The 14,418-nt window shown below is 33.1% G+C and overlaps 1 protein-coding gene and 1 pseudogene across 1 annotated transcript in view; both read right to left on the reverse strand.

Annotated features, from left to right (window-relative positions):
• The window catches only part of UBE2K (ubiquitin-conjugating enzyme E2K), an 87,449-nt gene that overhangs the window by 31,137 nt on the left and 41,894 nt on the right, over positions 1-14,418 (reverse strand). The window contains exons 2-3 of the mRNA XM_012644502.1: positions 10,423-10,516; positions 6,141-6,199 (exon numbers count right to left, since the gene is read on the reverse strand). Of these exons, the coding sequence (XP_012499956.1) occupies positions 6,141-6,199; positions 10,423-10,516 (153 nt within the window). The remainder of the gene's footprint in view (positions 1-6,140; positions 6,200-10,422; positions 10,517-14,418) is intronic.
• LOC105810471 lies at positions 2,684-3,175 on the reverse strand (annotated as a pseudogene).

Raw genomic sequence — 14,418 nt, forward strand, 5'->3', positions numbered from 1 at the left:
TATATATTTTTAGTTGTCCAGATCATTTCTTTCTATTTTTTAGTAGAGACGGGGTCCCGCTCCTGCTCAGGCTAGTCTCAAACTCCTGACCTTGAGCGATCCACCCGCCTCGGCCTCCCAGAGTGCTAGGATTACAGGCGTGAGCCACCGCGCCTGGCCTAAGTAACTGTTTTATAAGCAGTTTTTGTCTGGTCTACCACTCTTTATCCCTTATTTCTTTCTTCCTTCATGTTCTTTATCATCAACTACCTCCTTTCATAGGTTCTCTCTGCCTTCCTCAAGCCTTATAATGTTATCAATTAGTAACCACATGCATCCCAGAATACTGTCCTATTATTTTATACCTAACTCATATCCATTGTATTCTACCATTTTCTCCTATAGTCCTCCCATCTCTGTCCTATATCAACAGAATGTAGAATCAAAAATGATAAGTATAAGAGCAAGTAATAATACAACGGACACTTTTAATGACTTACGGGAGTCATATTTAACTCTGATTATAAAACAGATATGGGATGGTTTAGACTACTAAAATGCTTATTAATAACAATTGAGTCTCCTTATTTTCACATACAAAACTAATACTAGCTCTATCTTGGAACTTCAGAACACTCACTAGCTTTAGGAAGCACTCAAGAAATAAAAGCAAAAATCTGAACCCTACGTACACTATAGATACTATTTAATAAATGTTCCCAGAGAGAAACGAAGGGGACTATTCTTAATTATCAATATTGGCATAGCATCATCAGTATTCTTATCTCCTCCTACAGGATGCATCCTACATTTCATTCACTCTTTAGTTTAAGGAACACTTCAGCTCCTACTTCATAGTAGATGTGAGTTTGTATTTCCATGGAGAATTTCCAGTTTTAAGATTAGAATTCAAGGATATTACATTATTAAACCAGCTTCAACTCTCTCATCATACAAAAGAAAATGCTATTTTATTTTAAACGTGTGTACAGGGGGGCATGTCCATTAAAGATTATTAGCATTAGTATTTATATAAAATCTCACATATAAAAAGTATGTTTGTAACATCCAGGAAAAAGAAGAAAATTTCCAACCTAATCACCAATATATAATAGGACAAATCATTGAGCTAGAGTTTGATTAATTTAACATTTTTTTCATTAACAGAATATATATTACAATTTAACTCTAGAAATAGTATTGGTTATATGCATTAAATCAAATTCCTTCTACATCATTTTCAGCTGATTCAAAGATACATTTTCTCTTTTTAGAAATAAATCTGACATGTTAAGATAAATTTAAGTTTTCAATCTTTTCTCAAATTTTACCAGTATTAATAGTAGTACAAGAGAATATAATCAGGTAATTTTGATATTTTTACCTCATAACAAGACTTAAAATTAAACCTGAGTCCAAACACATGTGAACACATAATTTAGCAATATATACAAAAATATTCCCTATTCTTTCCATTGTATTTACCAATCGGTAAAAATCCAGATCAATACAGTACATATCTAGAACATATTTACTGAATGTTCATTAACATTTACCACAACAGCTGAATGCCATAAATGGGATGCATATCATATTTAAAAGAATATTAAATTACAGCTATGACAAATTGGTTGAAGTCACAGGGAGACAAACTAGGGTTTACTAAAGGAAGACCTTTCTAAATCTCAAAGCTACCTCCTAATTGGAATAGCTGGAATTAGAATAGTGGCGGCCTTGGGGACAACATGAGACAGTAGCAAAAACATCAGACATACTTCAGTTCTTACATTTTGAGTCTATTTTTCTCATGTTATTAAAAAAGGAGGGCTGGTCAGGCACAGTGGCTCATGCCTGTAATCCTAGCAGTTTGAGAGGCCAAGGCGGGAGGATCACCTGAGGGCCAGGAGCTCGAGACCAGTCTGGGCAATAGTGAGACTCTGTCTCTACAAAAAATTTAACAATGAATGTGGCATGGTGGTACACACCTATAGTCATAGCAACTCAGGAAGCTGAGGGAGGAGGAGGATCGCTTGAGCCCAAGAGTTTGAGGTTGCAGTGAGCTATGGATGATACCACTGCACTCTAGCCTGGGCAACAAAGCGAGATCCTGTCTCAAAAAAAAGGGGTAGGGGGAGAGGATGAGTTTAATAAAACAGTTTTTTCAAGGATTAAATGAAATAATAGGTCAAAGTGCCTAAAACAGAGCCACCACTATGCAATTACGTTGGAGCTATTACACAATGCAGAGGCAACACCTTTACTGAGACAACTGAGACATAAGTCACCCACCGAAAGTGTACAACTTCATAACTTTTGGTATAGTCACATACTTGTGCAACCACCACCACAATCTAATTTTTTACTATTTTATCACATCAAAAGAAACCCTGGGGGGAGGGGAGGCAAGGGCAACATACGTAACCTAAACATCTGTACCCTCATAATATGCTGAAATAAAAAAAAAAAAAGAGAGAAACCCTGTAACCATGAGCAGTCACTTTGCCATTCCCTTATCCCTGAACAACCAATCTACTTTCTGTCTCTGCAGATTTGCCTTTTCCAATGGTTCTTAAAAATGAAATCATATAATGAGAGGCCTTTTGTGTCTGGTTTCTTTTTTTTAAAATATATTTTAATGAAAACACATTCTCACTATCTTTAAGTAAAAAGGATTTGCATTTTTCAATTGGAAGCTGCTCTGGCATCAGGACTTAACTGCTTTCTGCTCCACAGGTTTCAGATGCCACTGCACTACTAATCCCCAGTGTTCTTGAGGCACGTGTTAGACATGCCCACTTCTGCTGGAAGTCCTTGTGGCAACCTCAGGGGCTTGATTCCTGTCAAATGTTTAACCACTTTCAGTTTTGCATTCACTGAAGGGATATTATGAATTTGAGGGGTACGTGCTTTTTCTAATCTAAGCATCTTTATTGTATCTTTTTTCCAATATGGATGTCTTTTTGTACTTTTTATTCTGGTTAACAATATGTAGTTTATGAGGGTTCTGTGGATCCCCAGGATACTTTTCATGATCTGTAGGAGATGGCTGAAATACTTCATCTGGAATTCTTGACTTAGTAAATTTGTGATGAATCCAGTCTGCCACACCTTTTGTCACAATCTATAGTCTGCATGAGGGCCTCTGAACTACTGAGGGCAAAATCCCTGCCACAAGTGTAGTGATTGTTCTCTTTAGAGGCAGTGTTCACCAAATGTTCAGCCTGAACTTTCCCAATAAGAGGTAAAGCAGAGGAAAAACTCTGGTTTCTTTCATTTAGCATAAAGTTTTTAAGGTTCATACACGTTGTAGCATTTATTGGTACTTCATTCTTTTTTATAACTAAATGATATTCCATTGTGTGGATATATCACATTTTATTTATTCATGCACCAGTTGATGACATTTCTGGTTGCCTCTATTTTTTGGCTATTATGAATAGTGCTAGTATGAACATCCATGTATAAGTTACTGTGTGGACAAATGTTTTTATTTCTACTGGGTAGATACCTAGAAATGTAATTGCTGGGTCATAAGGCAACTCTATGTTTAGCATTTTGACCAAACTGTTTTCCAAAGATGCTACAACATTTTACATTTCCACCAGCAATGTATGAGAATTTCAATTTATAGAGAAAATTTAAGTGTCAATGCTATTGTATTTTAAAATGTTGTTACAAAGGTAAGCCAATAGACTACTTTGGAAAGGGCCTCTTGGGGTGGTAGTCACTGGTTAATGCTAGTTAACGCTTACCAAGTGCTTACTATGTGCCAGGCCCTTCTAAGTATTATATTCCAATAAATCTCAGGCACCATCAATTATTCAAGACACCATTATTTTATGTACCTTTAAGAAACAAAAAAATTCTACCAATTATGACATGCCATTCACTGAAATATGTATCCTGATTTCAGAGATGTTAAAAATGTTCATAGAATTACTGAAATATAGTTCTTTAAATGGATTAACTCTTTAAAGATGAGGAAACTGAGGCACAGAGATTATATAACTTTCCTAAAATGAAAAAGGCAGTTAAATGGAAAATGTAAGATTTGAACTCTGGATGATTGTTCTTGGTAGAGTCATATTCAAGTTTCAGAGATTTTGCCCTCAACTCTTTCTTATCGGGACCAAGGAAGTAGTTTCCAGTGATTTAACACATGGGCCTGTCAGAGCCATATAGAGTCTAGGTTCTAAAGCCTCAGTTCTCTCATTTATTAGTTATAAAGACTGTTTTGGGAAAGCCATATTAAATTCTTAGCACAAAACAAGTGACAGATACTATTATCATTATTTAATAGTAAAAATACTGTGGTCGAGAGCAGTCCCTCTAGAGCTCTTTTCTTCCTTCCTCCCTCCTTATTTCCATCAAAAAAAAAAAAAATGCCATCAATAGCTGAATGGATAAACAAAAGGTGGTATATTCAGCCTTAAAAACAAAGAAATTCTGATACATGCTTACAACATGGATAAACCTTAATAACATAATGCTAAGTAAAATAAGCCGGACACAAAATAACAATATATTGTATGATTCCACTTATATGAGTGAGGTACTCAAAGTAGTCAAATTCACAGGAACAGAAATACAATAGTGGTTACCAGAAGCTGGGAGCAGGGAGTAACAGGGAGGTATCACCTAACGTTTCAGTTTGGGAAAATGAAAATATTCTAGAGATGGATGGTGGTGAAGGTTGCACAACAATGTGAATATATTTAAATGCCACTGAACTGTACACCTAAAAATAGTTAAAATCGTAAATTCTATGCGATATATATTTTACCACAGTAAGAAATAACCAACCATCCTTATCAGAAAATAGATGTACATAAGCAACAGAATAATAGGTACCCCGTACTGGTAGGTGATCCAAATTCACCCTGGAACTTCCACCACCATGTCTATTCTTAAATAGGAACAACCAATAGAATGAATGAATATATTCCAGGACATTCTCTGAGTGACTGCTATCATATGCTCAAGGGACACTGTACTATTAGGATCTACAAATTAATACATAGGTGTATAAGACATAGTTCTTGGCTCAGGAGTATAAAATACAGTGAAAGATACATACCCAAAATACATGCATTAGTACCGTATTTGTGCTGGTACTATATAAATTGTATAAAATGCTCTTGAGAGAGTAGAGGGAGAAACATTTGATGGGCACAGCTTAGGGAAGAAAGGGATATTTTACCTAGACCTTGAAAGAAAACTAGAATTTGAAATAATAGGGACAAAGATTCAAGTAAAAATGATAGAAAGGTGAGGAATAATAAGTACTATCTACAAATAACAAATAATCTAGGCTGGAAAATGAGACCCACATTATGGGTGGAGATGGTAGAAGATTACAGTAGAAAAGAAGATTGGAGTCAGGTTGTAGGAGGTTCTAAATACCAAGCTAAGGAGTTTAGACTTTATTAATGGAAAGAAAAGAAACATGATCAAAACTGCATTTATGAAGATTTGTAAAACAGCAGTGCTAAGAAAGAGTAGAAACGATAAAGATGGAAGACTGATTAAATAATGGGCAAAATACGGAAGTAATAAAGTTGAATGCCTTGACTAAGGTGCTGATGGTAGCAAAAATAGAGACATAAAGGTGGTCAGTCAAAAAAGTTTTGGTTGGGTCCCTCTGTTGTACATGATCTTAGGGTATTCCATTCCCTCTTCTGACATTCATCACAGTTGCAATTCCTTGCTCATTATTTTTTTCTCATGCTATAAATGTCAGCTCAATAAAAGCAGACGAAGTATAGTCTTAGTATTGCTATATTCCTTGGCATATAATTGTTAAATGAACGCAGAACACAATCTTCCCTAAAACACACACTTCTTTGAGTCAATAAGAACCTCTATGTGTAAAAGGGCTCTCTAAATTTGGGAACACTGTAAGTTTTTCCACACCTAGTATATAAGCCATTGTCAGATGCACATCCTATTCCAGTGTAGAGCCATTACTGGCTGCCTTTGAGTAAGCTTGCTTTCCTACTAATTTCAGAAGCAAGCCATCTGCCATTACCTACAATCTTGTCCAAATCACATTTACAAATCATAAGCTGTAACTTTAATAAGCCAAAACATACATATTAACTAAATAAGCCAAGAAATATAAAATATTTTAAAAGTTCATGCACAAAAATGAATTACAATACCTTAGGGGGATTAAATGGATATGTTTCTGGTATTTTTATCTCTAGTTGGTATCTTCCTCCTAAAAAGGGAGGGGACAGAAGGTTAAGAGTGCTGCTCACCTCAAATATGTGAACGCAAATACATTAATAGAACCTTTCAAAACATCTATTATTTTATATTCAATTACAACAAATTCATTTCAAAACTGAATCCCAAAAGAATAATCGAAAGCACTAGTTTTTAAATAAGGTTCTTTAAAACATACAGAATATCTATTTTATACAACTATATTGGTTTAGCAGTGAGTAACAGAGCTGGAGAAGATAAATATATTAACTCTACAGACAATCCAATGCTAAAGATTTCATTAGGACAATTAACTAGCATAGTTTCCATCCCCTCTTGTTTCCTCTAGTCCACCCTGCTAAAAGTTGCTAAATAACAGAAATATGGTCAGGGAAAAGAAGAAGAAAGAAAGAAGGCAGAAAGGTATGAAGGCATATATGATACAGAGACAAAGGACAGAGATTATGCCATAAACTAAAAATTCTACTAGGTGGTTCTCTCAAATGCAAAAAAAGTCCCAATCTTTTAACTTGTGCCCTAAATTAAATGCCAACACTTCTTGCTAAAATTTTAAAAACAAAATTCAATGATAGGTATAAAGACAAAAGACTACTCCTTCCTTTAATTTCTTATACAAAATGCAAAACTTTACGAAGTAGATATTCTAGCCAGTAACATACAAACAGAAGGCAACATTCTGTTTTGCTTTGAAGGTACCTTGAGCAACTAGCAACATTAAATAGGTATTGAAAAAAACTTATCTAGCTTCCCATAATCATAACTGGGGAATTCAAAGGGAGGATAACAACCTCTCAGGATACTCTCTGAAAGGCGAAGTTTTGCACTGGTGACAGACTGGATTCAAATCCTAATTCTAATGGACCTTCCAATTCTAAGAATTTATGACCCATTAACACAGAATACTATCACAAAACATAGCAAATGAAACTCTGCTACTGAAATATTTACATAAACTATGACTAGGATTTTGCTTCAAAATAATCAAGGGATGGGTAAGATCAAAGACTGGCCATGAGTTTATAGTTATTAATGCTGGCTGAGAAGTACCTGGAGGTTTCATTATACTATTCTTCTTTTGCATATATCTGAAATTTCCCATAATAAAAAGTAAAATAAAATAAAAACTATATGTTAGGAGCATTATTAACTTCAAAATTCTATACACTCGGCTCTTGAAAAGTCAAGCGTATATTCTGGATTCTATCAAATCCAATTGCTCCATTGTTATGAATGATGACTGTGGAAATAGAAAAGCATTTCACTTGGTACCATTTCCTTCAAGCTCTTTTTGGTTCCAATCCTTCTCTTCATGCTAATTCTTTTTTAACAGAGTTCCACAGTAACTAATGCATGAATTGAACTAGATGCCTGAATCACAGAAAATATAATGGCAACAAAATATAAAGAAAAGTAGTCAAAACAAAAGAAAAAAAGACAGGTAAGAGAAGGTACCTGAGAAGATCTTGTGACTGTAACTGTTTATGTTCAGAATTATAAATGCTAGCTTCAAATATAGGTATAATAAATTTGGCTTGAGTAATACATGGGCTCTTCTTTTTCCTTCCTAAGAATCTCTTTTTATTTTCTGGTTAAATTCCAGATTACCATTTCTATAATCTGTCATACAAAGTTCTTCCTTCCTAAATATTCAAAACAATCTCTTAGGAGCGGTGTGAGAGCCTAGAGATACACAAAGAATGCTGGACTCTACAGTCTCCGAAATCTCATTTCTACTACATATAACATGTTATATGCTCTGTCTTGGATATAACCTGACAACTTTCAATATATAGCCACTATGGTATTAACCATAGCATTATTTGATCAGGGTAATACAACTAAGTGATCATTATGATAATTACATTATTCATATTATAATAGCTTTCACTATATAACATTTATTTCTTGAAGAATAGCTTTTAATATTAAACACTTATAATTTTTAAATTTAACTCAACCCAAAGGGGAAATGGCGAAGGGGTGCGAAATTTTAAACCATCAACGCAATCTCAAAAATTTAAGAGAACTTTTAGGAAGAAAGGCTCAAGAACTACATTGTTCCTTTGCCAATTATTAAGGCAAAGGAAATTATGAAAACTGAGTTAAGTAACATGAGCAATATGGCAATTTTTCCATGGGTATTCTACTTCTCAATCTGATTACTTTTAACATTACATCAAATGACTGCCTTATTACTTAATTAATGACGGATGGTATAAACAGTTTGTTTAACAGTCCATATGTAAACTTTTGCCTTAGCTTTTAAGTTTATATTTAAAAAACTCAAAAAATAGCAAGATTCCTGCAATAAATGTCATCAAAATATTTACCTATGTTCATAATTCAACAAAAAACCATCTGAGTTTATGCCCTTGAATGGTGTGTTTCCTAAACAAAATGAACACTTATCTTCAATAGTTTTATGATAAAAATCATAGAATTTAAGTTAATCTACTTCAAATATATACGAAAAAAGTGTATTATATCTAATCTCATCAAAATACTATCTTGTTTGGCAGCAGCAGCAGAAATAAGCACTTAAAAATGATCAAACTTGTCTCTAACCAGTAAAGAATATGGTATATTTATATCTTAATTATTCTACAAGTAAGCGTAAATTATCCAATTTTTAAAAATGCATCTACTTATTAAGAGTTGCTAAGAAGGTAATGAACATTTTACCTATCTAATTTAGCTCAGGAAGTACTTTGTTTATAAAAGTCAATTTGCTGGGAGAGCTCTAGAATAATGCTAACTGCTCTACTGTCTTTTAAAAATGCGATCAAAACCACCTTAAAAATAATACAAAAATAACTTTAATGTCTGTCTTCAAGAAGAAGCTAGTACATGATTACATAAAACATCTCCTCTTAAGACAAGCATTGATTTTTTTTTAAGGTAACTAAAGGTCTCCTCTACATTTAGTGATTGTCCAAAGGACTAAATGAAACAGTATCCATGAAAGCATCCAGACCAGGCCTGGCATATAGGAGTACTCAATAAACGATATGAAAAATTAAGTGATATCTAGAAATGGTTCTGTGAACTGTAAAACATAAAAATAAAATTTTATCACTTAAAAATTGGTACAATATGCTAAAGACATTCTAGAGTCTTTAAAAATTTGGATGAAAACAAAAATATTCAAGATTATTAGGTTTTTCTAAAATTTGGGGGATAATTGATCATTACAGAATTATAAAACCATTCAAAGTAGACATGACATCACTCCAATATTCAATCATGATTTCCAGAAAGTGATTAAAAGCATACATAGGCTTTCAAGTCAAAGGCTATTAGGTCAAATCCCAGGTATGCCACTTAGATGTTTGATCTCAGACAAATTACTTTATTTCTCTGAGATTAAGTTTCTTCATCTATGAAACAGTGATCACTGTACTTACCTTGTAAAATCTGTTGTAGGGATTAAATTAGAAAATACATGTAAAGCTCTTATAAGCAAAAGTTACATATTCTGCTATATGCTTTCTATTAAACAAATAATTGAATGCCTATTATATGCAAGAACCTTGGTTATGCTATATAACCCAATTTACAATAATATTCATTAATGAAGACTTGCCTAATAATAAATTAAGACTCTATAAAAAGCTTCTTTCTGTATCTTACCACACAATCTCATGGTCTAAAGTACCTACAGACTTAATTTGTGAACACAAAGTTCAGCAAAGCTGCCTCCTTTCTTTTTTATATGTCTTCAAATGACCATTAAAAGCTTTCCTGAATAAAGAAAATAAATATCTGGACTATAGCCTGTATGAAGACATATGAGTGAAATGAAATGCTAAATGACAAACAGCGGAGAGGAGCTTTAAAAACAAAAGCATTTTATCAGTCAGACATTTAAGGCAAGGATTATTACAGATACCATATGAAGGGTAATAGAAAGTCTGTAGTCCTTATTTGTTAGAGACTTAACATGTCAGATGTTTTATTCTGTTAAAATCTAACCTATATAACCTGCAACTTGGCTCTGCTCAATCTAATATTTTTGGGAAAAAAAATAAGCTACAATTCAGTAAGAAAAATCAGTCTATATTAAGTATCTAAATTTATTATTTAAAAATTGCTGTGTATCCTAGGCCAAATGAAGTTACCTTCCATATAGTTTACAGATGCTTAAGATTATTCTGATTTAATGTTTCAGACAAGTTCTAATACGCACAATATTTTGACACAGAAAAAAGTACTTGCCTTCATATGGTGTGTCTGGAGGTCCTGCTATTTCTCCTCTTAATTCTGTAAAATTCTCATCTACAAGATCTACTTTAATTTGATTTTTGCTCGTCTTAAAAATAAACAGAAAATAAATGTTAGTTATGTCAGCAAGAAAAAAGCCTATTTTAATGTATTACCTATACAAATTTTGAAACCCCCTCTTTCATAAGCTTGATTATCTGCTCTAGTAAAAATAATGGTCTGTGCTTTTCTAGGACTTAGCTAGTTTTAAGAATATTTAAAACAAACTAAGAAATTTTAATACCTCGATTTTTTAACGAAATAACACCACTCTGAATAATAGTGCAATGGTTTGTTGACTTTTTAGGGATATTAGAGAAAAACAGTACACAACCTATTTTATGTTTGCCAACTCCATGTTATGTTAGGTCCAAAGTGATAAATCTACTCATCTGTAGATGAATGCTAAGATATTATACCCCCAGGATACATGGGCTCTACTCTATAAACAGAAAATTCAGGGTCATTAAAAGCCATTTAGGCCATAGCTCTCACTTGGAACTAATCCTAACAATTCTAGATGTTTAAGTTAATTAATTAACGTATGACACCATCCACCAAGATGGTGAAAGCTATAGGCATCTAATTAATTTTCCTTTCCACGGAAATTCCAGAAGCCTAAACGCCTCACTAGAATCTTCTAATGCTTTTTTCAATTTGTTTTTTGCTTAGTTTACTTCAATGGCAACTACCTCCTTTGCAAAACAGATTTCTACTTTAAATTTATCTATATCTACTTATTTTGCACTTTCCACTTCTCAGTGTACTTTCACATCTGTAGTATCACTTGAGTCTCTTTATCTTGTGATAATCCACTCTCAGAGTCACGGTGACATTAAATGATTCAGAAAACCACCCAGTGGGATTTACATTGATGTTCTACAAAGACCAGCCTGCAAAAGGGCTTGCCACTCATATTCCCAAACCTATACTATAAATACAATAAATCCTCTTCTTCTCTCAACTTGTTTAAACCTACATCCCTAAAATACAAGTTATATCTTCATTTCTGTTATTAAGATTCCATGTTTTTACCTAATTGACACAATACACCTACTCTTAAGAAAGAAAGCCTCACTCAAGATTTTAAGAGTAAAGTCTTTTGCTTTTGGACCCATCTTCTTAAAATTGATTACTGGATGGAACAGTATAAGAATTATTGAAGGTCCTTGGCTTCCTCCCTCCACCCCCAATAAAATACACCATTTTTTTTACTCTTTTTCTATACTAAATATCTTTAGCACAGAATGCTTAGTACGGAGACAATATATAACTTAAAACCCAAACTTTTAAAATTTCACGTGACTCTTAATCGTATCTTTTAATAAGAACATATGATTAAAAACTTATTTTCCACATTTTAAAAAACATTCTAATTAGTATTGGTTTATTTCATAACCTTTTTTGTTTGGAATTAAAGTATTTCATATTTTTCTGAAAATATTTTTATCCAAAATTATAAATATGCATAATGAGAAACTTCTTCCTAATGCCCAAAAATCATTAACAACCTTGGTAATTGTGGTAGAGGAGAAAATGTACATTTTAGTAACAGTAAAAATACTTTGCCCAGTATGTACATTAATGAACAATGTTAAAAAGAAAATTGGAGGCATCCAACTTTCACTGACAAATTTATGAAGCCACAAGTATAACTAGATTTCCATTCCTCCTGTTAAGACTTCTAAATAAAACGAGAATAATCATATATTGCAAATCATCGATACTTTGAAAGACCTATATAGCTTCCCACAATCACCCCCTTTAAAAAGAAGATGTAAATAACCCTAAAATGTTAGGATACTAAAGGACCTGATTAAAATTTTGAGGAAGGAGGGATGATAAGGATTCGAAAAAATCTCTGGTTAGTAAAATGCTAAATAAATAATTATTAATTTTTAAACCTCTGTCTTTATTTCTGTCCACATCACCCCCAAATTATAATTCAGAGAAAAATGGATTTTTTTCACTCTAGAGAAAGAACACTATTAGTGTATGAAAAATTCACTAAATCAGCTCAAGAAAATACCATCGCCCTGATGAATCCCATTATAAAGAAGCATTCTACATGGTCTAGAGTGGGGTCTTTATCTGCAGATAACTAAAGATAAAAATAAAATGAAAAGTTAAAGTCAAAGATTTTTCACAGCTCAATTTTTCCATCAAGCAACAATTATCCTCTATATCACAGTTCGATTCCAACATCATTATTTCACAATCCAAAACTCCAATCCCATTGCTCCCACAAACTAACTTAAAACCCCAGCGTCAGGAATTATAAGAAGGAAGTGGAAAATGGCAAAAGATGACAGTATTATGAAAGGCAAGGCCTTTGGAGTCAGATATGTGCTGAATTCTAGTTCTGTCACTTACTTATATTCATTCAGTACATCACTTAACATCTAGCTCTCAATTTTATTACTGTAAAATGAGAATACTTTATCTCAGAATTAAATGAGAGTCTCCTGGATAGAAGTAAGTAGCATAGTTCCTCTTTCTCTAACAACATTAACTACAAAGCCTTTGATTTCAAAGCCCTATTTTACAAAATTAATTTCACAGTTCTGTTTCCAACCTAAGAATAGATATGTAATTCCTAAAAATAAATAACAAAATAAGATGTTATTCACTTTAATGACTGCAACAACCAAGGAGACTGAAGCTTCTGGGTGAAACCTTGAAGAATTGTGTTATCACTGAACTACTTTTTTGAGGATAGCTGTAAAGCTGCTTCTCTATACTTTCTCCCCCCAAACTCAGCTAAACACACAGCAGGACCTCTGGCAGTCTTTTTTTCCTAATGTTCCCCGGGGGCTCCAAGGCATTTTTAAGGCAAAAAAGGAAAAGAGATGAATAAAAGGTACCGCTCCTATCAGTTTTTAAATAAACTATTTTATTAAGATGTAACATACATAAAGCATGCAAAATAGCACACAATGTTGAAGCTAATTTGGATGAAGTTAAAAAATGAAAATTATTGCCAATAAGCAACAGTGTAGAATTTAAAGCAGTTCTAATACATTTCCAAGGCCATGTCCCTCAGTGAAATGATACCGTCATCACAATCATCATAAAAATTCTTTGAAATAATTACTAGGGCCTAAAATAAGCCAGAAAGTGATCTCCGTGTTAGTGTGAACAAAAACCAAGTCCCTGCCCATTTGAAGCTTACATTCTAGTGGAAAAACTGAAAATTGAAAGATTTTATCATATAAGCACCAAGTACAAAGTACACTGTTGTGTAACCTGTTTAAAACTTACTAGCTATATGAACTTGAGCAAGTTAATTAACTACCTTGTATTTCAGTTTCATTCTGTCAACTGAGGATTATAATAGTACCTACCTCACAGGGTCTATGGGTCAATTTAATGAATTAATATAGTACATAGAAAAATTCCCACCACACAGTAAATGCTGACTGTATAGCAGCCATTTGTTATTATAATATGTTGACTTTTGATATTGATGTTGGGGAAGAAAATTTCCATCCAAAGCACATTATATTTTTTTAAAAGGATAATTAATCACCTTAGTCTCATTTCTACTGATTCTAGAACATATGATCTGAAACAAAATTCAAATCCAAGTTTCAGATAAGACAAATACAATTTTAAGTGCCCCTAAAGTTATAAGTAATTCTCAAATGATATAAAGAAATTATTAATTTGTTTCCAAGTCAAGTTAAAACTACCAAAATTTAGGAGCACTGCTCATCATCACCATGTGAACAAACATAAATTTGATTCTTCACAATTTGTTGGAAATGAGACTTAAAAGGCTTAACAGTTGGCACTTTCTCAAAATTGAACGTAAATGACTTATCTTTCCCCTATTATTCAAAGGCCCAAGACACAATCAAAATTTCTACCTTTTAAGTAGTTTTTTTTTTTTTTTTTTAAATTCTGAAGCTTGGGGCATGTAACATTCCCAAAACAGAGTTGATGTGAAAA

This window comes from Propithecus coquereli, unplaced genomic scaffold (assembly GCF_000956105.1).
Source record: "Propithecus coquereli isolate 6110/MARCELLA unplaced genomic scaffold, Pcoq_1.0 Scaffold213, whole genome shotgun sequence".
Classification (NCBI taxonomy): domain Eukaryota; kingdom Metazoa; phylum Chordata; class Mammalia; order Primates; family Indriidae; genus Propithecus; species Propithecus coquereli.